The following is a 26041-nucleotide window of genomic DNA, read 5'->3' as shown; positions in this document are numbered from 1 at the left end:
TCTGAAATCCTACACGTATAAACACATAGGCACAAAAGAGACTGAGACTAATCTAGAAAAACCTTTTCAATTTCACACCGATCATCAAGGAAATGCTACTGAAGTCCAATTGATACATTGATGACGCCAAACGGAACGGAACAGAAACGACAGACTTAAACTAATTTGTCATCATTGATGAACCTGTCAAGATAATGTATTTAAACAGTACTTTGCCTGAAACATAATCACAATATATGGGCAGGCAGACCTCTGCACAGGTTCCGCTGCGTCACCTCTGTGGTGGCCGTGACGCACGACGCAGGCGGTCGAGCCAAATGACTAGCCCACAGGTCTGTAGTGGGTGCATTACTGTGAGGTCAGACTTTGATTTCAGCACCAGTGAGACTAATGAGAAAAGGCTTTGATATTTGACGGCTTTCTTCGTGTATGCCTGCTGGTAAATGGGCAAGGAAGGAGTCCGAATGCATAATTCTGGACTACAAATCCCAGAGGCGCTGTGTGTGTATGTGGTGCTAGCTAATCTTCAGAATATTAGGATGATCTGATTACTGGATTAATGTCCCTCTGCTGTTCTACTGACCTAGTATGACTGTTAGTGGGATAAACAAAGGGGTCTGTCTAGTTTATTTAGTTAATCAGTATCTATCCTGCCAACTATCTATCTATCTATCTATCTATCTATCTATCTATCTATCTATCTATCTATCTATCTATCTATCTATCTATCTATCTATCTATCTATCTATCTATCTATCTATCTATCTACGCTTTGGCTACATGCCACTTAAGTATATATTTAACCATGTGCTGAAATATGCCACTACATAAATAATTCACAATCCCTAACAAGTTTTGCTCATGTTATCCATGTCTGTCCTGCTCTCTTATGACACCTTTGTCCCCGACCTCCTCCATTCTTGTGTTGTGCGCACCCTTCCATGTAAATCCGTTTACTTTAAGCCCATGTAATTCTCTGACCACTCCATGCTTAGAGTGGTGCAGCAATTGCAGGATATTGTCTGGTGAGTTTGCTGCTCACAGCTAGGGCTTAAATCAAAAGCCTTTTGAATTGTCTTGTCTGGATACTTTAAGAAATGGGGCAATTGCTGCAACCCCACCTCAGCCTTTACTTAAGCCGCTTGATTGCATAAAATTCTCTGTTTCTCAACCCTGTCTCAGTCTCACAGGCTACAGCCTGTGATGGCCATACAACCTTCAATCAGTTTAACCTTTCAGAGACAGCAAGGCGGAGTGCCCTCTTTAAAACTATCTTCCCTCTATAAACACAGGGGAAGACGGACAGAGTTGTGGACTTTGAAAAGAGATCCGAGAGCAGAAAGTGCCTTCCACACGACAGGGCAGACATATCAGTCCAAGAGTGTGACGCTAGTTTTTGCCAAGTAATCTCACCCAAGGCTTTACCTTTTACTGTATCCTTTCAGATCGTATTACTTTTGGGCTTTTCTGACTCCCAGAGCAGAGACAGCACCTGCTTTCACTGCCATGGCTGTTGAATCACTTCCATGAAGAAACATGGTGTCTGTTCCTATTTGCTCTCTGTTGTGATGTTTCTAGGTGTCTGCAAATAGGGAATTTGTTGGAATTTTGTGCGTGTGTGTGTGTGTTTGTATGGGCACAGGCGCTTGCATGTGTGTGCACGTGCGTGTGCACACATCTGTGAGATTCATTATTCCACAAGTGGAGTCTACAGATGGAAAATGTGATTCAGGATGATGATGCCTCTTTGACTCAGCAGGGAGAAGCCCGAACAGAAAGAAAGAGAGAGAAAAGTGATGGAGAAAAAAGAAAAAGAGCGAGAGAGAGAGGGGAAAGAAATGATGATCCCAATGGAAGTAGATGTTTTTGTATTCCATCAGCTTGCTCATATTTAGCTCGTGATCTTCTGCAGACATAAAAAAAAATAAAAAAAATCAGTCCTAAGAAACAAACACAAACATCAAGTCTTTAATTTTCACCAGGGATTCATGAGGATGCCAGTTCTCTTGCTCCTAAAATATTGGAAAACTCAGGCAGCCAATGAGTGTGCATGTGTGTCGGTGCATGTTTTCATGTGTGTCTCAGTTTGGAGAGTGAGGAGTGTAAATGATGTGTCTGGGAAACCTGCATCGAAACGTCAACACACACACACACACACACACACACACACACACACACACACACACACACACACACACACACACACACACACACACACACACACACACACACACACACACACACACACACACACACACACACACACACACACACACACACACAAGTTCCTTCCATCCAGCTGGGTTTCTCGCTGGGAGATATGCAAGCCCAGTCCATCGCCAGACAGACGGGTAATATATGGCCCCCACTCCTGCCTCTCTCTCTCACATACACACACACACACACGCTCACATGCTCACACACACACACACACACACACACACACACACACACACACACACACACACACACACACATGCAAATACATGACCACATTAAAACTTTCTACAGAACTAACAGAGCTGTCCGCATGTTCTTTACTCAGAAGATTTTATTTGGGTGATTTAACGGCAAATACTGAGGAAGCTGGGCTGGTTATCCTCAGACCGGATGCCAAGGTGAGGAAGGAAACAAGGAGACGAGGAAATACTGTAAGGAAGAGGGAAAGGAAACAGACATTCCATCACAGCCCCTGTGGAGCTGCAGCAGGGACGAGCCTACCAGCCGTGATTTCTAATCGTGGAGAAAGGAAGAGCAGCAAGGAGTACGCAGGTATGCAAAGTTAATTCCCCCTTATCTTCTTCTTCTTCTATCTCTTTGGCAGCAGTCCTGCTTGCAATGTGTGATGGTGGTGTAGTAGGGTTGCTGTATTTCATGGCGACTACACATGTGATTTATGTGTGAACAGGAATGAGTCCGCTGAGAGGTTTTCCCTGGCTTATGATACTCCTCTATGCAGCAGCTGTGTGCACAGGTACCACAGATGTGCATTTGCTCATGAACACATGGACACACATACGATAACTGAATTCAGATATACTGTATGTACGCATGCAGTTTCACCTTCTATTTCACTCAACATGGACTTAAGTATACAATCTGACGCAGACCACACACATGTGCCTTCTCTGCAGGTGTGGGTGGTGGAGAGGTCGACAATGTGCCGCCAAAAATGTGTCGTCATCCATGTGAAGAACTGGTGGAGATACTCACTGAGATCCAAGGCTTGCGTATTGTTACCAGCAACCTGCTTGAAGACCTGGACAGAGTAGTAAGACACATATGAGCACATGTGCCATCTGCATGTTGGAATTTGTTTGTCGTGTTTAACTTTCTGATGCAACATTTATATTGATATGGGTCAAGCAAGAAATTGTATTTCAGAAGAGAATTTGAGAAAAAAAGTGCTATTTTTAATAAAAAAGGAAGGAGTTTTGGATATGTATAGATGCCCAGTAAAAGGTGTTAAGTGCAACTTTTTAACATTCGTGAAATATTGCAAAATTCACAATTCACACTTTTTTGTGTGGTCATAAACAAATGAACAATGTAAAAACTGTACACCAGCCTTTGCAATGCACTTTACATTGCACTTGAGTTTGTGGGAAATCTGTGCGACAAACCAGAAACAGAGTTGCTCTTCTTTCAGTGCAAGTGGAACAAACAGCAACATGCTTTTTCTGGCAGGAGACACTGTGGTTTGTGGTAAATATCCTCATAATTTTGGGGGAAAAAACAAGCAGGAAGAATGCAATCAGTGTTAGAATTTTGGCTACTAATCATCTCACCACTGTTCTAGCCAAATTCAAGTCTCTATGTATGTATGTAAATACATTTTTTAAAAATGCTTTCTTGGCAATTATTATAAAGTTTTAAAGTGCTACATATGTTTTTGTGTTCTCAGTCAAAAGAAAATGAAGAGATGCGCATATCTTTGGCTGAACTTAGCAACAGCAGCAGCAGCAGCAGAAGCCTCAGCAGCAGCAGAAGCCTCAGCAGCAGCAGCAGAAGCAGCAGCAGCAGCACCGGCAGCGGTGACAGCAGAAGCAGCAGTGGCGGCGGCATAGGTGGCGGCATAGGTGGCGGCATAGGCAGTGGTGGTCGCGTAGACGGTGGTGGTGGTGGTGGTGGCATAGGCAGTGGTGGTGGCATAGGCGGTGGTGGTGGTGGTGGTGGCATAGGCGGTGGTGGTGGAGGTGGTGGTGGTGGCGTAGATGGTGGTGGTGGCATAGGCAGTGGTGGTGGTGGTGGAGGTGGTGGTGGTGGCGATGGCGATGGCTACGGCGATGGCTACGGCGATGGCTATGTCGATGGCAGTGATGACACTGATCTTGACAGAGACAGAGACGGGGAGATCTGGTGTGTGCAGGATGGACGAGTCTACGACCAGGGGGAGGACTGGGAGGTTGACAGCTGCACCGCCTGTACCTGCTGGGTTCGTGTTGAACAAAGCTTGTTGCTTGCTTGTTTTTCCTGGGAGAGCACCATGCAAGTCTCTGACTGAATGGAAGATCTGTCATAGATAGAACTCAGCATCACCTGCATTATATTACTTACAGTAGATAGTAAATCTTCTCAAGTCCTCATGGTTGTGACTGAAGTCTGATTTGACTCCAAGTCTCATTTTCTTTATTTATCTAAATTATTAAAAAATCTTTTGACTTGAACTTGACTGCTGTGAGACTTCACTTACGTGATACTTGATACTCTAAAGATTTGACTGACTTGAGTGTCGACTTTATTGACAACTGAGGCTTGAGAGTCTTAACATATATGTCTCAAGGTTTGACCTGGTAAAAAAAAAACCCAAAAAAGTCTAAAGTCCAAAATTAATACTATATCTTATTTTTTTAATCCATAAAAAACTGTGTAAAATCGTCAAGTTGTAATTTAACAACTTCTTTGATTTGGCAGATTTCTTCCTGTGGACAAAGCCAGGCTAGCTGTTCTCCCCTGATTCCATTCTCTTGCTAAGCTAACGGCCCCCTGGCTGTGGCTTCATATTAAATGGACAAACATGAGAGTAGTTTTGGCAAAGGAGCAAATAAGTATATTTTCCAGAATGTTGAACAGCTCTAAAATGCATTTACCAGTTGGGGAGATACTTAAGTTTCACTTGTATCCAGTGAGGTTATATTCATTTCCAGAGCTGCCTTTTTGTTAGTCTGCTTCTGTTTTTTTTGTGCTTGCTTCATCCTCCCCTCTGTGTCTGTTTCTGTTTATAAAAAATCATTAGTTTTGTCAAGGATGGATTGAGGGAGTAGATTTATTCTGAGTCATGACAGCATACCATTCCTATGAAAGGGTCGGCATTTAGCAAAACATCTGGCTCAAACTAACTTGGCCTGACTAATGGTATGGCTTTGAAATCTAAACGTGTGAACATTGGTCACCTTCTCCTTCACCAGGATGGAAAGGTGGTGTGTCAGCAGGTGTTGTGCCCTCCTGTATCCTGCATCAATCCGTCCTTTATCGATGAGGAGTGCTGCCCTGTCTGTCTCAGTGAGTTATGATGTAGTGCTGACAAAGTGTGCTAAGATGACAAAATTCAGTAGAAGCATATCAATAGTGTATGTTTTTGTATGTATTTAAAGATAACAAGGATGGTTGGTCCCAATGGTCCGAGTGGACTGACTGTTCTGTCACCTGTGGGCGTGGAGGGCAGCAAAGGGGCCGATCCTGCAATAGTGTCATGGGCTGCCCGGGCCCGTCACTTCAAACCCGCAGTTGCATGCCGATGAAGTGTGGGCGCAAGGGTAGGACGTCACCCTGCATGTCTGATTTGTGCATGTCTTGATCTAATTTGTTTGTTTGGGGTTTTTTTTATTGATTGAGCACAACTGGCATACACATGGATTTTAGAGATTGTTATCATTGTCATTTTAGTTTCCTAAATGTATACACAGTGTGGAGCTGTGGTTGAATTCTACTCTGAGATGTTTCCAGACTTAAAAAAAACCCCTAAACTTTTCACAATCTGTATGCTCTTGTTGCATGTCTAGCGCGCACTGACGGGAACTGGGGCCTTTGGTCTCCTTGGTCTGCGTGTACAACCACATGTGGTGAGGGTAATATCACACGTGTCCGTCTGTGCAACAATCCTCCACCACAGAAAGGGGGCAAAGGGTGCAAAGGAAGCGCCAGGGAGACAAAATCTTGCAACAATACACTCTGCCCAAGTAAGTACACAAGCACAAATGTACATGCAAGTTACACCAATGGTACTTAATTAACTTACAGGTGAATGGTGTGTCTGTGTGTAGTTGCTGGAGGCTGGACAGCCTGGTCTGAATGGTCACTGTGCTCACAGTCGTGTGGGGGAGGCCTTTTGACTCGCCTGCGGGAGTGCTCGAATCCTGCCCCTCAGCATGGTGGAAAGCCTTGTGCAGGAGATGCTGCTGACTACGAAGCATGTAACAAACAAGAATGCCCTTTAGGTAAAAAATAACCTAGTCCAAAAACCTTATATTATAGGTATGTACATCTTAAATGTGAAAACAGATATTACACTAGAAGTAGGCTGAGCCCACATTGATGAATAAACTTTAATCCTATTTTATTAGAGAAAACATATCTGCAGGAATAAAAAATATTAACTTGCAGTGTTTATTCGGAATTTTATTAAGTTGTGGAGGCACAGAAGAGAGCAGCCAATCTTGGACAATTTGTGCAATTTCCACAGGATTTGTGCAAAAGACTTAACCTTATATATGTTTCCAGATGTGTGTTTGCTGTCAAATCCATGTTTTCCTGGAGTGGAATGCACGTCGCATATCGATGGATCATGGGAATGTGGACGCTGCCCGTTGGGTTTAAATGGCAATGGCACTTACTGTGAAGATGAGAATGAGGTAATAAGGGCTGATACAGGATGATACGTGATATCACCTTGTATGCGATCATGTGAGACTGTCTGACAAAGTGATCTTTTAAGAGAAAAATATAGTGTAGTTCAATCCTGCCAAAGAGATGTACACAATACCTGTAACGCCTTTGTATAATACACTAGCATTGTTAATTCCTCTATCTCTGCAGTGTGAAGTGGAAGGTGTGTGCGTCACAAAGTGCGTGAACACTGACCCTGGGTTCTACTGTCTGCCCTGTCCTCCTCGCTATAAAGGCACTCAGCCATTCGGCCTTGGATTGCAGGAAGCCCAGGAAATCAAGCAGGCATGTGTTCACATTTTCCTTTGTATGAATGATTTTCATTTGCGTTGAACTACAATTACGAACTTCTTTCAGATTCTTAAGTAGTTGCTCTGATTGTAGGTGTGTGAACCATACAATCCTTGCAAAGACAAATCACACTCCTGCCACAAGTATGCTCAGTGTGTGTACCTGGGCCTGGCATCTGAGGTCTTGTACAAGTGTGTGTGTGCTATTGGGTTCGCGGGTGATGGCTTCCTGTGTGGTGAAGACTCTGATCTGGATGGCTGGCCCAACTACAAACTGCCCTGCAAACAGAATGCAACCTATCACTGTCAAAAGGTTAAAAAGCAAAACATAACAACAAAAACATCATCTAAACTATTAATTTATTGCTAAGACCTGTTCTGGTTGGATGTTATTCCACTAAACTGAGTTGTGATTTGCTACAGGATAATTGCCCCAGATTGCCAAACTCTGGACAGGAAGACCTGGACATGGACGGACTAGGAGACGCCTGTGATCCTGATGACGACAATGATGACATCCTAGATGAGAGGGTGAGACTGTGACTTGGACATTGAGTAGCTTTGAATATGACATGACTGAAAACAGGTACATATTCACATGCCTTCTGTGTATGTGTGCGCTAATGTGCATGTATTTGGCATAGGACAACTGCCCACTGGTGTACAACCCTCGGCAGTTTGACTCTGACAGGGACGGAGTCGGGGACCGTTGTGACAACTGTCCGTTTGATAGCAACCCACTGCAGACGGACACTGATGACAACGGAGAGGGAGATGCCTGCAGCATTGACATGGATGGAGATGGTAGGAGCTATTCATTAAATGAGGCCTGGAACAATTATATGGGTTTTGTAGTGCCCTAAACAACACCTTTGGTAGAAATGAAAGACCTATATTTTTTGATATACTCAACAATTAGCTCATTGTTAATTTTTTTTTTGTTAACTTTATTTTTTTTGTCATCTTCTGCTTCCTCTACTTCATTGAGTTTTAATGGCAGTTAGCAAACCAGCTTATAAGTGCATTACCACCACCTACTGGACTGGAGTGTGGAACAGTAGATTGGTAGAAAAAAAAAGAACACAACTAAACTCTCCCTATTATTCCTTTTACTCATAAATACTTAATTAGAAGACTGCACACTTTACAGGTAATAAGGAACAGGTAATAACTACTTCTTTTGAGCTCCCACACTGTATTTCATTAACACCAACATGATATATACTTACCTAAACAAAAAAAAGTGATTTATCTGCTGCCCATCTGAGTGTGTTTATGTCCCTCTTTCTCCAGAGGTTCTGAATGAACGTGACAACTGTCCCTTAGTCTATAACACTGATCAGAGAGACACAGACATGGATGGTGTTGGAGACCAGTGTGACAACTGCCCCCTTCTGCACAACCCACTGCAGGTGCAGAAAACACATACAACTTCATATTATGTTCACATAAATATTGCTACTGTGTAATCATGTTTGTGTGTGTGTGTTTGCAGTTCGACTCTGACAGCGACTTGGTGGGCGACATGTGTGACGACAATGAGGACATCGACGAGGACGGCCATCAAAACTCTCTAGACAACTGTCCCTACATCGCCAATAGCAACCAGGCTGACCATGACAATGACGGGAAGGGAGACGAGTGTGACCATGACGACGATAATGATGGTATCCCTGACGACAGGGACAATTGCAGACTGGTGTCCAACAGGGAACAGCAAGACTCTAATGGTCAGTGTTTTGAGAGTTTTTCTCAATATTAGCTGAGAATAAATCTTGGATATTAAGGGGAAATATTTTTTACAATTTATGATTAATGGATTTTGCAGTCGTGTAGTCAAATCTTGTGACGATCGGTCCGGTATGCTCCCACTGATCCCGGTCATGTCAATGTTGGACATGCAACATAAACCATTTATGGCTCTCAGTAGAGTGATTAATCATGAATAAAAGATTTAATCTATCCACCATCATGCAGGACTGTCCTACTACATCTGCACATTATCAGGTCCTTTTTATTTCCTTCTTGGCAGAAAAGTCCAGGATGTCACAATGTTACATTCTTTTTCTCTTTCAGGCGATGGCAGTGGAGACTCATGCTTTGAGGACTTTGATAATGACAGTATTCCAGATGCGCTGGACCCTTGTCCACTGAACCATGACATCGGGTCTACAGACTTCAGGAAATTTCAGGTTGTTTTGTTGGACCCTAAAGGCACCACGCAGTCTGACCCTCTCTGGGTGATCCGCAGCCAGGGCACCGAATTGCTGCAGACAGCCAACTCGGACCCTGGCATCGCTTTAGGTGACACTAACCACAAAAAATCAAATCCCACTCAAAGTATAATGATAGTTGTCTAAAAGGGTTAAAAACAATGTTCCCGTTACTTAAACAGGTTATGACAAGTTCAGCGCAGTAGACTTCAGTGTGACGTTTTATGTGAACACCGACCGAGATGACGACTATGCTGGCATTGTGTTTGGCTACCAATCCAGTCGACGCTTCTATGCCGTCATGTGGAAACAGGTGAGGCATGAATGCAGAACATTTATGATAACACCTAATGGTTTCACCAGTGGAAGAATCCAAAGTTATATTTCTCTTTATACATTTTTAAATATCTCCTTGACCATAAACGCACAATTTATATCAGATTTCTCACTGGCAAAACATGAAAAAGTACATAAAATACTTTACAACCTTGTCCTCTTGTGTGCAGTGACAGTCCTCTTCAGCCATCTACCACTGTATATATAAACCCAAACTCTCTCACTCTCTTTTATCTTTCATATCCTTTCATTCAATGACAACAGGTGTCACAGTCCTACTGGGAAAAAAGGCCATTCAAAGCTTTCGCTACAGCTGGAGTCTCCATTAAACTGGTCAACTCCACTACAGGACCAGGGGAGTATTTACGCAATGCTCTGTGGCACACCGGAAACACCAGACACCAGGCATGAATCAATGACTCAATATGTTTTTGTCCATTTATGTTCTACTCATTACACTCTAAATCTCTTACTCAAAAATATAAATCTTCACTAAAACGACCTTCAACAGCCCATCCGTTGTTATACTGCCTCAGTAAAGATCAGACACAAATACAGTACTCTTGTCCACCCTGAATTCTATGTTTGTCTGTTCGTCTCAGGTCAGAACATTGTGGCATGACCCCAATAAAATTGGCTGGAAGGACTTCACAGCTTACCGCCTGCACCTCATCCACAGACCCAAAACTGGGTTCATCAGGTACAAGCTTGAGATTGTTACAAACACAAGAACCGATGCACAGTATGGAGTTCAGGGTTTCATCACCTGGTTGATTTTCCTCTTAGGAGCCTATATTCATATTTTCTTGTTGAGCTGTTATAAACCACAACTGGATAAGGATTTTGTAAATCACCCATTTTCTTAAGTTACAAAAAACACACGTGTAAGAGCACTTGTAGAAATAACTCAACATTAAGAGAATCCTTAAAGTTTTAATTCCAGTTTTAAAAAAAATAAATTATTGGCTTTGCTTTTAGAAGATCATGTCAGTGTTTTAGAGCATTATCTGTCCGCCTAAATTTCTTTTTCAAGTAATTTTCAAGCATCTGTTGCTTTCCCTTCATGTCTGGACAGTATGGAAATCAACTTGCAGAGGTTTCAGATTTATTTGAGACTGGTGAGCATCAGCTAATGTCAAAATAAGTTCATTACAATAACAACATAATGTTCACTGGAGATCACCAATTTAAAGCAAGTTTTACCATTATACTGTATTAAATGAATGGAGACAAACAACTCTAAAACACTGAAGAACAATAGCAACGTTGTTAAATACATGTGATTTGTACAAAATGCTTTAAGACATGGAAAAAACACTGGTATGTTCCTTTAAGTCACACATTCAGGGTGCAGTCATTTACTCTCGGTGCTACAGTTCATGAAGGTTTTAGTGGAGAAATAATCTGTACTAAATAACGTCTTAAATCTGTGAAAATCACATTAAGTGCCACCACTGAAGAAGATTTTTCACCCTCAGACGTTCTTATACTCCAGCATATATCATAAATCACTAAGAGTTATTTTGTGATAACAGTTTAATTCACTTTTTTTGTCCTACCCAGTTCTACAGAACCTGTCACATCTACTTCTGCTTAGTTGTACTTTTCACTAATGGACTTTCAAACCCCTCCAGGCAACGAGTGCTTTGTGTTCTGTGCTGTTTATGTGCAGACTGGGAGAACATCACTACCTCAGTAAGGTTAACATGCTGAGAAAAAGTGAGGGAAAAGAAAACTGTGTGAAGCTCAGTTGTTCCAATTACAGAAGTGTTCTTAAAGAAGACGATCTTTGAAAATGTCATTGCGTTCTGGGTACTGTGTGACAGTAAGGTTGACTGTGTGCTTATTGAATGTTGGTTTGAAAAGATGCTGAGGGACAGACAAACTTTTTTTTTTTGGAGAGTTGCTACAAAGCTCTATTGTAAATAAATCATATGACGTCAGTCATCAATGTTATTTACAGCAATAAATAGTAAAACAGAGAATAGACAGGAAAATAAGCTACAAAACAACAAACTTGACCCAGAAATGTGGGGTATGCTGGCATTAATAGAGGAAGAAGTATTCAGATCCTAAAAACAATATATCCAGTGACAATTAGTAATATGGGAGGCATTGATGAACCTACAGGGCTTTAAAGTGGGTTACAGCTCATTGTTTAGCTGTCCAACCCACAACTTTACTGTTTTGGTTCACTCTCACCGCTGTCATAGTGTTATTTTCAAAACCAAATGGACACAGTTAGCGACTACAATGTGGACATAGTGAAGCATTTAGCAGCTAAAGATTAAGATATTTCCTTCAGGAGTTGACAGAGACCCAAAACAGAACTAAAAGAAAATGAATATTGGATTTACATTCACCAGATGGACAGAGACACAACTCCAAATGAATGATAATGTTGCACCACCATGTTTTTACAGTAGCCGGGAACGGACAAAGCAAACACTGGCTCTAGTGAGGGTCTTTCGCATTTTTCAATAGTTTCACAGCCACCATAGGTTCTCCTACATCATTATAAGAGGAGAGGAGCAGGGAGGAGTGGTACTAAATCCAACACTCCAAACCTTTAAAAGGTTATGATATTTCAGTGCTGTGTTCACAATTTTATTCTGCTGCATCCAAGTTGCCAAAAAATAAATAAATGAATGCAGGTTGAACTAAAAGTACCATAGTATGTTTTATTACAAGAAAAGCCCTGCATTCAATTTTTTTAATAAGTAAATGTAGGCTATGTATTATCAGTAAAATGTACTTAAAGTATTCACTTATTAAATAAAAGTATTCACTATGCAGACAAAATATTCGTACTATTATTTATTATACTATATTATTTACAAATAAGCAGCACTGTAATATTGCGCTAGCTGCGGTAGAGCAGATTCTAGCTGTTTTATATATTTTTGGGTGGTTTTAGTTACTGTATCATATCTTAGAAGATCATTGTACTGTCGGTTTCTAAAAATCTCAATCTTCAAAGTGAAAGTAGATAAATGCAGTGGAGTAAAAAGTACAATATATCCATTTCAAATGTAGTGGTAGCAGAGAATAAACATATTCAAGTAAAGCACAAGTACTTGGGAACTGTGCTTAATTACAGCATTTTGAGTGACTATGCTGATTATAATATTAGTAAACCTATTAGGTTGTTAAAGAAAAAGTTTTATTTATTTTTTTCGTTTGAGCTGTCTCTCAGGTTGCCATAGGTGAATCTATGAACAACCACATGGTGGGTGCTGCTGTGTGTGATGATGTCAGCTGGGTTGTATTTCCACTGCAGGGTTGTGGTGTATGAGGGCAGGGAGATTTTGTCGGACTCGGGGGCTGTGTACGACCACACCCTGGCTGGAGGCAGACTTGGACTGTTTGTCTTCTCTCAGGAACACGTCCTTTTCTCAGACCTCAAATATGAGTGCAGAGGTGAGATGTCCTGTCAACATTATTTGTCCTGACTACTGATCATGGTGCACTTGTCCTGCAGCATTTGAAAATCAGTTCCTCTTATAATCATATCTGTGGTCTCCTTTTTTTTCTTTTTTCTTCACAGATAACTGAATCATTTTTTGCTGGGATGTTCAGGAAACTCTACAACGAGCCGTCAGAGATCCACATTACTTTCAGAAAATCTAATTACAACAGAGAGAGAGAGAGAGAGAGAGAGAGAGAGAGGAAGCAAGCCTTTAAACTGCCACGACTATCAATTAGTGACCATCATCTATCTATCAGCTTTTTATGCAACAGTATTGATTTCAGGCTGTGTTCATTTGCTGTACACTACTGACAGTATCTCTAATGATAGTAACTTCTTGTTGCTTTTCATTTGCTTCTCATTAATGGTTGTAAATAATTATTTATTGCCAGATGCCAGAAGTGGAAGGGAGAGATGTGAGGATGAATTGATGATGGTGTAAGTAGAGCACTGTGCAGATGTCTGGTAACTTATCAATAAAATACTTTTTTTTCAATGCTTTTTTTTTTCCTTTTCTGATGACACCAGTTCAGTTGCCTACACATGCCATTGTTTAAACATGGTCTCTACCACCCCCTAGTGGTGAAAGTAATACTTACAAATACTGAGTGGGAGAGATGAAACTGGTCTGACAAAGGTTAGCTGAGATTGATAAACCAAATAAGATTGGAAATATTTGATTGTTTTTTTTAAATAACACCAGATAAATTATTAAAGATCTAATGCAGACGTGTTTTAATATACATGACATATGCTGTCATAGCCTATTTTCTTTCCACAAAATAGTAAATTGACCTAACTAAAATCCTTAAAATTACATCCACTCTTTATTCCTCATTGAGTTATTCCTCATTTTGTTCATTCTAAAAGTTTACACAAGATATGTGCTTCAGTAAAGTTTCCATGTTGCTTTTGTGTAAGTTTCATATTGAATTGGCATCCAAACTAGTTGTGATGTCACAAATCATGCTCTTGCATACACGTCATAAACTCAGACTTAAAGATCCCCTCTAGATTTATAAAATACTCGCTTGGAATAATAAAAATGTGTCTGATGTTTTTTCCACAAAAGAAATTCTGAAAATTACATCTCCATCTTTTCCTCCCTGATTAAAAAAAAAAAAAAAAAAAAATATATATATATATATATATATATATTTGGACAGTACCATATAATAATATGAACAATAACAAAACATTAAGATGGATAGATGTATTAATTATGGTACGTACAGTATATCCTATGAATGTATCTCTCTTTCTCTCTGTCTCTCTCTCTCTCTCTGTGTCTTTATAGGCTACTTTTAGGGACTTATTTCAGACATAGAACCAGGTAATTGGGGACAGGTCATCCATTAAGGGACAAAAGACATGTCATCTATTGGGAAAATTTTTTGGGTCAGTGGTTATGTTAAGGTAATGTTAAGGTTATGTTAAGGGTTAGTATTAGGCAAGTAGTGGTTATGGTTATGGGTATGATTAGGGTAAGTGTGTGTGTGTGTGTGTGTGTGTGTGTGTGTGTGTGTGTGTGTGTGTGTGTGTGTGTGTGTGTGTGTGTGTGTGTGTGTGTGTGTGTGTGTGTGTGTGTCCCTCAGGTTGTGACATGTTCATACATAAGGCAGCAGATATGTCCACTCATGTTTTGAATCAACTGGGATTTTTCGTTTTTTTGTGTTTTTAAAAAATATGACTGTGGGGCTGATTTTAAAATGAAAACGCAATGATTAAATCTGGGTCCTCAAAGAAATTTGAACTTTACTTAGAGAAAACAAATCTCTTGTCATGACTGAGAACAGAAAACCTGTCAAACCGGTTGGAGAGGGAAGTGCATGAGCATTGGCTACCTGGTCCTGCTACTGAGCAACGTCACCACTACCCGCATCCAGTGAGGTATGAAGAATGAGGAAGACGAGTTCATCCACAGGGTAAAAAGGAAAGCCTGAAAGTCATTCCCTAAAAACAAGACTTTCTGTCTAGATAACAGGAACTGGCTACGTGTATTCAAGTTAAATCAAGTTCTAAACTGTAACACGTTTTGGAAACTGGAGGGATGGTGCGCAGCTATACGGCGGGCTGCTGCGCTCGGTTTGTGGAGCGACACCAGTCAGCGCTGAATTTTGTGGTGTTGGTAGCCGGCTACACCCTCTACCTGATAGTCGGCGCCGGGATCTTCTCCGCCATCGAGCTGCCTTACGAGCGGGAGCTTCGCGACGAGCTGAAGGCCATCCGGCAGGACTTCCTGAGCAACAACACCTGCGTGTCCGACGCGCGCCTGGAGGAGCTGCTGGCCCGCACGCTGGAGGCCAGTAACTATGGAGTGTCCGTGCTGGGTAACGACACCAACCACAACTGGGACTTTGTATCCTCCTTGTTCTTCACCAGTACCGTGCTGACCACTACAGGTGAGGACACAGGTGTCCAGATTCTGTAATTGAACAAGGAAAGTACTGTATGCTTGAGAACTGCATGATTGTACTTTATAATAAACCAGAGTTAAAGTTCCTCCAGACATTTCCAAACATCAAAGACACTAAAAATAATTTGTATCTAACACTTTATCCCCACAAAAAAGTTCAATGATCTATTTACACCTTGTGGGTTGCCTGATTATGACGAAAACCTCCCTGGTTGGTGTCTCTGTGAAATAAAGCAAAAAATAAAATAATAATAATAATAATAATGCAGGACTTGGTCTTGTTCTTGGCTTATACATAATTTGAATTTAAGAACCAGCAAGTCATCAGTTACAACTTAAAAACTACTTTATAACTGGAGTCTTGGTGGTTATATTATGATTTATTTTTTATCATGAGGAGGATAAAACTGAGGATCTGGGGACACTAAATAGCACATTGTCAAGCTTTAGCTGTTACACCACAGTAATGTATTAAATAGAAGCATGTATGGAGATTTGTGCTGAAATATTGAGGGGTTTAATGAGAATTAACACCCCCGAAGCTCTATTAACACACTACTACAGTAGTTTAACCATGAATTTTGCTAAAAGGAACACATTAAAACCCACAGAAAAGCCTTTGGCCCTCACATGCATAGGCTATGAAAAGATCAAGTCTGTCCTGGATTGAAATAGTCTTTCGAGAAGATATGTTTCTGTTGAAAGAATTTCTTTCTTTCTAATTGTTGTTTGACAGAACAATCCCACCTGTAATTATACCTATGTAATTAAGGCTATGCTGCATGTTTGGGTGTGTTTTCAGGTTATGGCCACACTGTTCCTCTCTCAGATGAAGGGAAGGCCTTCTGTATCTTCTACTCCGTCTTTGGTATTCCTGTTACCCTCTTCGTCCTCTCTGCTGTGGTGCAGAGGATCATGGCCCTGGTGACCCGACGTCCAGTGTCCTACTTCCACCACCGTTGGGCTGTGTCTAAATCAAAGTTAGCCATCATCCATGCCACTTGCCTTGTCATCATCACAACCCTGTTCCTCCTCCTCATCCCTGCTTGGATCTTTGTCAGCCTGGAGCAGGACTGGAACTTTCTTGAATCTCTGTATTTCTGCTTCATCTCTCTGACAACCATTGGCCTCGGGGATTATGTCCCAGGAGAGACCCACAGTAAAGAGGCAATCCCACATCCACAGCTCTACAGGTTGGCTATTACAGGTGAGTAGCAGACAGAATACACTGTCATTACTGTCAGGTGAAAGCCTTGTATCACCAACAAGATTAAGAGTCCACAGCTATGCAAGCAGCGCATTGAGGCTGAACTTAAGCACACAGCAATGCTTTGAGCTACAGTTGCAGCAACCAGCACACCCGCAGTATGAGGAACAGTTTTTTTCCTCAGGCCACAAGACCCAAAAATGTACTGTTTTACCAATTGGAGACACAGCTTTTGTCCCTAATTGCACAAGCTTTCCTTAATTAACTGGTCTGTAGTCTGTTTTTAGTCCCCTTAAGTCACCCCTCCACAGTGACAATAAACATCTTGAATCTTGATTATTCAGTTTAGTTATAGGCTACTTTGTGCAAAATGTGCTGTTTTCAGCTTCAGAAATGTGATGACTTAATTATTTTCTTTGTAAAACATCACAGTGAACTGAAATAGTTTGGGTTTCACAATGAATCAACTCTAAACAAAGCTGAAGATCAGGTAAAATTTGTTCATAAACGATGTATTGGACAGACAGAAATGTTGATCTCATGATGGTGCAAGATGAAAAGTCAGCAGATTACCAAAGACATTAGAATACATCACCTGGTAACCATGACTGTTTGTATGACATTCTGTGCTAATCCTTCCAGTAGATGTTGTGATATTTTGCTGTATTTATCAGGCACAGACCAGGTGGACTCAAATCTGGCACAGAAGGGACCGCGCGCACCACATATATACCCTGGATAACAACGAGGCACAGGTGTAACACATTAGGGGAAGGGAGGCAAACAGGAGGGGAGGAAGCTAGACAAGACAAACACACCAAAATAAAACAGGAAACAGACAAGACAAAAACCAAACCTACAAAAATACACCACAACACAACCGGGCCCTGACAGTATTAAGCAAAGTGGTGCAAGAAAAGTCGTTGGAATTCATCCTCTCGGCACCATGTATGTTTACTGAATTTCATGGCAATCTATCCAATAGTTATTGAGATATTTTGAGGGGAAAGATGAGGGGAAGCCGACACAACAACATTGCCTTTCCTAGAGCCACACTGCTAACATGGTTCAAAATTAGAGAAAAGAAAAAATAACAGACATGTTTACTGTTTTCCGTCTTGTTCCTTTAATCATCTTGAGGTGTATCAATCCCTATGCTGTGAACTATTGCTCTACTGATTTACAAAGTGTAGAGTTCAAGTTTTTCATTGATCATTGACAAAATGTTCATTACAAATTCATCATCAATTGACAGGGTAACACAGAGAAGTGACTGCTCACCACTACACCTTTTGCTCATAGACCAAGCCTTTGTTTGATTTAATCCGTCACACTGTACTGTTTGTTTCATCATGTTTCCATTGTGTGTGTGTGTGTTTGTGTGTGTTTGCCGTGCCAGTCTATTTGCTGCTGGGCTTGGTGTGTGTACTGGTGGTGCTGGAGACGTGCTGGGAGCTTCCCCACATGAGACGCCTCAGACGGAGGTTTTACGAAGAAAACGTGCGGGAGCTGGACTCTGAGACCACAAACATCATTGATCGGGATCACCTGAGCGACCAGCTGACTGACCCCGCAGATCACATGACAGATCACCAACCAGTCATCCCGTCTGTGTCTGAACAGGCTGCCTCACTGCGGCAGGACAAGTCGACACCTTACACCCCAGCATCAGGACCTTCTGCTAATGGAAAACTCCGATGACAGATTTTCTGGGCTGTCAGCGATTATGTCCGGTTTACATTGTTTGTAAGGGACTTTTTCTCCATATGTGGAGACATACTTGCTTGGACATCTAACTAAATATAAGTGTATAAGCAGTCTAAGCATACTTGTATGTACATCTCCATATAAACTAAGTCACTTAATCATTTAAAAAGTGATTGCTTTCTGCCATTGCCAACACCAACAGACATTTTGGTGGAGTAAAAGCAGGAACCACCCAGAGATTATCAGAACGGCATTGTTTCCTTGTTCTCTCCTGTTGCTCCATTCCCTGAAGATAAGCACTAGATCTGTGACACAGAGGAAGGGCTAGGCCCCCAAACGGATGGAAACTCCACAAGTTCCCACTTCCCGCTAAAAGTCTGGATGCCTTAATTCCAAAGCGGCACAGTCTACTCTAGGGAATTTCTCACTCGCTTTCAAGCACATTATATAATATACGGTGGCATTTGCATTGGAAATATACCTTCTTAGAAGCAGTAAGGCACTACCAAAATAATCAGATTTACCATCAGTTGGCCTGTTGTACAGTATGCAGAGTGTTTCCAAGAATATGATCAAGATATAAATGAAAACATTTGTTTTTCTTCCTGGTTGCTTAGATAGGTGATGATTGCCCTGCAGCTCCTGATGATTTGTTGCTGAAGTATTCTTGTGAAGTGTACTGCAATGTGCCTTTTTATCTCTAGAGGGCAGCACTGTCACTATATACAAGGGAAACATTTACATGAAGTTATTACTTGATACTGTTATCTCATGCTGCTTAGACGGGTTAAAAATGCAATTGAGCTGCAAGAATATGTCATTGCACAACTTTAGGTGAGGGAATATATTATAGAAAATAGTTTAAAAATAAATACATTATATGTTTTTAAACTATATCCCAGTGTACAGGAGTTTTTTTTTACTTATCAAAAAGATATAACATGTCTTCCAAAGATCCTTTTGCTGTGGTTTTAATTCTTTCTTTTTTTTTACAAGTGTACAAATGACAAGTGAACTAAACATTATATATAAACTTGGGTTATTTTATTTGTACAGTATCATATTCACATCATAGTTTAAGACACATACATGCAGACTGATGTGGGTACACTCATGCACGCATTCAAGTGCACATTCAAAACTTAAACATACACTCTCATTCACGTACTCGCTCGCTCGCTCACTCACTCGCTCACTCACTCACTCACTCACTCACTCACTCACTCACTCACTCACTCACTCACTCAGAAATTGTCCTTCAACCGGAGAAGATAAAGCATTTGTCCTTCTGTAATATCCTCATATAAGCAGACATTGACCTTTAACCTCCCCACAAAGGCTACAAAGTGAAAAGTTGACAGTCTTTTCACCAGTTGGTAGGATATTCCACACCAACACTGACACATACACATTCCCTCACTCACATCATTCTTTCATCTCTGTGTATGTATTTATATGATCTGTGGCCGCTTGGAGCAGCGAGGCCAGATCGGACGTAGGCTGAAGATGATGAGGACGAACAGCAATATGGCGATGATGGTGACGATGGAGACGTAGCCGCCATGGGGCAGAGGGGGCTTATCAGGAGCCTCTGCTGGTATCATGTTGGTCAGATTCAACATGTAGCCCAGCGTCCAGCCTGCGTCACTGTCTTTTATCTAGAAACAACACAGGAAGAGGAAATTCTTTATCTTATTTTTTCAGCACCCATCAAGATTTTTTACTAAAGACATCAACTGACTTTGCCTTTTTATGTGCACAAAAACATTAAACCTAGTGGGTTAATATTGAGTACACACTACACTTTTATTTCGCTAATAGCATGCATGCACACACAAATATGTATACTGAAGCATTAATTGTACTGTAACTGGAATAAATGTAGGCCTGAGTTTCTCACACTTATCACAGTTGCATATATTCTTTTTTTTTTTTTAACCTAACCCTTACCCTAATTTGAATTTGAATTATGATTATTATGTAATAATCAACCATACACAATGATAACAAGGTAGGTTTCATTGCACAAAAGCATCACAGAAAGAATGTACACAGGAAGGAATTACATGTAGTAACATGTTACAACACAATAACAGCTTATACAGAGCATAGAAAGGGTGTACTGGGCTGGACAGAACAAATGTCAACAGCTCTGTAATTCCTATCACTGCATATGCACATTGTGTTACATGAATTGATTATTTGATTATATTGTGTCATGTATTAAGTAGCAAGGCTGCTGAGGGATTGTTAATGAATCTCCTCACAAGATAATGGAGCATAGCCTTTTTAGCTACTTGGCTAATCAGTGATAGTTCATCTGTTTACACTGGAGAAATGCATTGTAATCTTAATGGCTTGTTTTATGCATGTTTTATACATGCAAGGAATGTACAGTTGGCCAATCAGAAATAATCTCATTGGATGAATTAAACCACAGTTTTCATACACCAGTGGGTACCTCTGCAGTTACCATTAGCCTATGTACAGTATATGGAACGATTGTGGAGAAGCTCAGCTATTTGAAAAAATAGAAATTAGACTACTTTTGTTTTAAAAAGTGTATATATTTGTATATTTGTTTTTTAGAAGGAAAGGAAACACAAATAAGATTAAAACTTTCCCAAAAGTAATCTGATTACTTTCCCAAAAGTAATTTGATTACTTGTAATCTGATTACTCTCCCAAAAGTAATCTATTTACAAGTAATCTGTATTTATTTTATTACATTTACATCTACTTTGTTATCTTTGTGTTAGGTTACTGCTGTTTGGATTGTTTCTAGTATGTTTTATACAAATGCAGTGACTGTATGTAATAAAAACAAACAAAGATTGCTGCGCTTATTTAGTATTCATACCCATACTGTGGCTCAGCAGGCTGTTTTGTGTTTACTGTTGTTGCTACCTCAGCCTTGCTGTTGATATGAGTAATTGGATTCATTGCCTCTCATGCTTGTGGGTAATGTTTTACAGCTGACTGTTAGGTTTGCCATGACGATGCTGAATCACCTACTGTACTATAATTTGCAGTGGTAATAACTGGGATGTAATTTCAATTAGTAGTTGAGCTCATTTCTTGTTGCTTGGTGGAAATTTGTCACACAATAGCATTTCTAAGTTTTAGGGCTGTGATTTACGATTTGTTTTTATTGTTGCTGTTTTATTGTACTAATGTATTCTCTTTCCTATTGCTCTGCGTGGATTGTACACTGTCTTTGTTGCATCTGTCGTCTTCTGTGTGTGCTTTTTAGACATCACTTCATTGGCTTAACTTTTTTTGTTATTTAGTTTTCATCTAATAGCCACGTATTTGCTGATTTGAATATTTCCATGGTATGAAGAAACTTATCTTGCTGTATAATCATCTATCTTAGATAACAAATTGAGATATGCTTGTTGCTTTACAGACATTAGATGTGTGTTGAATATTAAGATACTGTTACTGTTATCTTGCTAATCTTCATATTGCAAGAAGGTTGTCTATTAAGTTTAACACTGAGTTTTTTTCCTCAGGCCACAAGACCCCTTAATAAATAACACACACACACACACACACACACACACACACACACACACACACACACACACACACACACACACACACACACACACACACACACACACACACACACACACACACACACACACACACACACACACACACAGGGTCTTGGTCTTGTAAAGGCCAATATAGGATATGGCTTGAATAGGGTGATAAGAAGGGTGTGGACTGTGATCTACTGACCTTCTTGATGAATTTTATGTTCGGGTAGTTCTCCGAGGTGAAGTTGTATCCTTCTGTCAGCAGGGTGATGATGTACGTGCCAGAGAAACAGTACTCAGCCAAATACTTTTGTTTTATATGTGGATACTGCTCCTTTATCTGTTCAAGCGGTTCAAATACAACAATAACATCAACGTACAGCCTAAACAGGCTGGAGGACATAGATAAGACATGAAAGTGTAACAATATAACTGGACAATGTATTTTTTGTGGTTATGTAAGTGATACATAAATATGCCCTCCAACCTGCTCCCAAGGGGTAGCGCAGTAGTTTGTTATCTTTTTCTTGACATCTTCCAGGGGGGTGGATGTGTCAGTCAGATTGAGGAAGTTCATCACAAAGTAGTAAGCAGAAAAAGCCTAGAGTGAGAGAGAGGGGAGAGGAAGATATGATTTAAAAAGGAAATGAACTTGTCGTCCTATCTTTATCAAATTAAGTAAACGATTATTAATAGTTTTCTTTGATACATTAGGCGTGTTCTGGCTGTCTGACTCCTGTTTATTTGACTTTGGTATGCAAGTAGCTGTGACAAACAAAATAGTTGAATATAGCATGTATTTAACCATGCAGTTACAGTAGTTTTTTTAGTCAAGAATTCACCAGTAACACCTCTACCATTAAAAGTATCCTCATTGCTCTGAAAAATACACCAACCTGCCTGTCAACTGTTTTTTGGGTAACTATTTCCAGTAGTTTCATGGAGAAGTGGTCACACAGTGAAGTCTGTGGATGCTCCTGGAACACGTTTTCTGAGAGAGATCTTCAGAGATCTCCAGCTGAATTTTTCACATGCATATTCACAATGCTATGAACACTACAAACCACTATCCAGAATTTGCAGAAATCTCAAATATGGGTATAATAAAAACAAAAGTATCTGCATGGCTTATTACCATTATCAGAAAATGTAATTTGTGGCTGGCACATTTGGGTGAAGAAGTAATACTCACTACTCCAACCATGATTTATTAGAAAAGCAAGTCATGTGCAAAACAGAAGTTGCTCAGTGGACTGTGGTTATTACAGATTGAAACTGATAGATCTCTATGTTGTATAATTCCTGCGTGCTGTTTCTGTAACCCTCCTAACAACACACAGTGCATCATAGTTCACTGATAAACACTGACAACATTACCCCAAATGGCCCTTGCAAAGATGGCTGGAAGACCCCGTTGAAAGAGCATCGGCTGTATTTGCAGTCAGTAAAGTTGAAGACGTTTCTGACAACTCTCTGGCATTCTTGAAAGTCTCCTGTACCCGTGTGATTGAAGGATGCAGGAGCTGGTTGGGGTTTCCTGTCTGACACGCAGGGGGTGTCATAAAGGACTGTGTAGTTCTTTATTGCAGTGTAGCCTCGGTGGAAACATGGATCTAATACTGTTGCTGGACCTGACTAGGAGAGGGAGCAAGAAAGAGAGGTATAACAGAGACAGAGAAAGGAAGCTAATTGAATATGAAGTTAGTACCTTTCAGAACATCACTTGATTGAATCATCTGATTAGATAATGAGTCCATTAATGTTGACAGAGGAACTTAATTCAGAAGTTTACCTGAGTCTGGTGTGCCAGCGTCATACGTAAAACTTGGTCTTTCCCGTAACACAGGAAGCTGTGTGTGTACAGGTTATAGTCATTTCCGTAGAGTCGGAATGTCACAGAGTTTTTGGGTGACTCTGAACCATCATAATTATCAGAAACAAAGCTAATCTGAGTGGAGGCCCCGCCAAGATCAAGAGCTCCTGTGGTTTCCAAACCCTGCAATACAGACAAAGAGGCATTGAATTGCACAGCAGGAGCACCCTGACTGATGCAGACTGAGCATGCAGATATACTCTTACAGACCTGTTTGAGGCGATCATCCAAATAGTTGACTGTGACCCAGCCGAAGGCTCCTTCTTCCTGACCACTAATGATCCTCGCTCCTTGAAAAGAAAAGGGGGACGTTTGCAGGGCCTGTGACACAGCCTGAAAGACCCCATCAGACGCTGTGCTGTTCTCTATACTGCAAGCACACACAAAACACAAATTCATTAGAGTGATTCACATTGATATTTCAAATCAATACCCTAGCCCACAAATGTTAAATAGACTGAATCGTGTACAATAAATTTGACAGTAACATATGCGCTACTCTGGAGGTAAGGTTCATGTGGAAATAAATCACAAAAAAGTGGATTGAAGGAGGAAACAGATAGCAAAACTTTGACTGCCAGTGCAAACACAATTACAGAGTTACGGATACCGTTACACCAGCGTCAGCATGAAAAGGCATTCTGTGTTATGTATTTTCACTGGAAGCATGCTTGATGTTTGTCTATATATGTGTGGGGCTGTGTGTGTACATGTGTGCTGTACTTTAGCAATCTCATTCCAGCAGTAGCTCCCAGATAAAGAGGGGTCTCCTGGTGTCTTTTACTGGGGACCTGGTCCTTGGCCTCCAGCATGCATACTTTTAGAGACTCCCCTGCATTCAGTGGAGCAGAGGCATAGCTAGAGATACCTGGACCTGCAAGTCAGAACCAAAATGTTAAGAGAAGGGTGAAGTCATGCTACCTAAATAAAGCGGCCATAAAAACATAATAGAAGTCTTCCATTCAGAGATGCTGGCTTCCTGGAAAATGGAAAACCTATTTGGTTGTGGAGGTACACATTAACCTCTGACTTAACAATTAAAGAAAAAGCCAAAGGGGAAAATACTAATGTCTTTAGGGTCAAATGGTCGATAAGGTGAATAGTCGGTGGGGGGGTTCATAAGCCTCCTATCTGTGGCTTATGAAAGCGTTCTAACTGTAAGCTTTGATAATGATGTACATTACATGAAGAGGGAGGACAGCACTGACCAGTCATGCTAAAGCAGTATTCAAATCAATTTGCACAAGGGAAGCAAGCAAGATTCTGTCTGAAAGACTTGTCTGTTATATGGTGTGTATTCAAACATGCTTGATAATCCAGCAAGAACAATTGGTTGCACAAGAAATGCACTTTGAGGCTGAGGCACTTCAGACAGACACATTCAGATTGTCGTGCTAGTTCCAGGAGAAGAAGAGAAGAATGTATTTACAGATCATTTACTGTAGTAGAACATTTACAACTGCAGACTTGATAACGTATTATAAAGCTTCATTGAACATTTTTTACTGTGCTGATCAAACAGTGAGTGACTGGGAGTCATGGGTTGCTGACATTATAATGAGTCATTAGATTTGCAGCCAAAAATGTAAGTAAATCATTAATAAAAAGCTTTTTTCCAAAACAATAATCCAAGTCTGGAGTTGTAAATGTCAGTATGTTTCTAATAAGAAGATTTTGGTTGCAGATGTCCCTGTGGCTCTGTAAACAATTCAGAGGAGGCAACAATTACTTAAATGTAATACTTGATCAAAATTCATTGGATGATTAATCGATAGTCATTTTTAGAGGCAAATACAGCAACCATTCTCTCGTTCCATTTTCTTCAACATGAGGATTTACTGCTTTTCTTTGTTTTATATCATTGTTAACAGTTTTGTCTGACTAACACTCCTAACTCCCCCCAAAATTAAAACACATTTAAAGAGATCACCTTGGGCTTTGAGAAATTGCGATGGGCATTTTTCACTGTATTATGGTAATTTATAGACCAATTGATTCATCTGATTAAGATGTTAATCAGATCAAATTGTTGTGTTGTCCTTAAATGGTTGAACTGTCCACTAGAAGGGACTGTATGTTGATGTATGATGTATTACAGAG

At 40.5% G+C, this 26041-nt stretch overlaps 3 protein-coding genes across 5 annotated transcripts in view; 2 read left to right on the top strand and 1 right to left on the bottom strand.

Annotated features, from left to right (window-relative positions):
• The first annotated feature begins 2493 nt into the window (after positions 1–2493).
• LOC134003469 (thrombospondin-2-like) lies at positions 2494–13689 on the top strand. Its single transcript, XM_062442689.1, has 22 exons — positions 2494–2772; positions 2909–2974; positions 3135–3271; positions 3905–3963; positions 4306–4435; positions 5409–5502; positions 5595–5756; positions 6003–6179; positions 6264–6437; positions 6721–6851; positions 7036–7170; positions 7270–7488; positions 7599–7706; positions 7820–7979; positions 8469–8587; positions 8671–8905; positions 9252–9479; positions 9571–9701; positions 9989–10129; positions 10327–10424; positions 13005–13144; positions 13272–13689. The coding sequence occupies exons 2-22, from the start codon at positions 2911–2913 to the stop codon at positions 13277–13279; spliced, it is 2850 nt and encodes a 949-aa protein (XP_062298673.1). The 5' UTR covers positions 2494–2772; positions 2909–2910; the 3' UTR covers positions 13280–13689.
• Positions 13690–15104: 1415 nt separating this feature from the next.
• Positions 15105–18554, top strand: LOC134003693 (potassium channel subfamily K member 1-like). The gene is made up of 3 exons (XM_062442958.1): positions 15105–15595; positions 16412–16816; positions 18216–18554. Exons 1-3 carry the CDS (start codon positions 15244–15246, stop codon positions 18515–18517), a joined length of 1059 nt encoding a protein of 352 aa, XP_062298942.1. The 5' UTR covers positions 15105–15243; the 3' UTR covers positions 18518–18554.
• Positions 18555–19545: 991 nt separating this feature from the next.
• The window catches only part of entpd1 (ectonucleoside triphosphate diphosphohydrolase 1), a 15659-nt gene continuing 9163 nt past the window's right edge, over positions 19546–26041 (bottom strand). For all 3 annotated transcript variants that reach the window (XM_062442558.1, XM_062442559.1, XM_062442557.1), the window contains 7 exons: positions 24665–24815; positions 24152–24311; positions 23861–24064; positions 23446–23703; positions 22556–22669; positions 22271–22408; positions 19546–20181 (listed from right to left, as the gene is read on the bottom strand). In XM_062442558.1, the coding sequence (XP_062298542.1) occupies positions 19975–20181; positions 22271–22408; positions 22556–22669; positions 23446–23703; positions 23861–24064; positions 24152–24311; positions 24665–24815 (1232 nt within the window). In that variant the 3' untranslated portion in view covers positions 19546–19974. The remainder of the gene's footprint in view (positions 20182–22270; positions 22409–22555; positions 22670–23445; positions 23704–23860; positions 24065–24151; positions 24312–24664; positions 24816–26041) is intronic.

The sequence above is a fragment of the Scomber scombrus genome, chromosome 21 (genome assembly GCF_963691925.1).
Source record: "Scomber scombrus chromosome 21, fScoSco1.1, whole genome shotgun sequence".
NCBI classification, from domain to species: Eukaryota; Metazoa; Chordata; class Actinopteri; order Scombriformes; family Scombridae; genus Scomber; species Scomber scombrus.
This window is presented reverse-complemented; position numbering and strand designations above follow the sequence as displayed.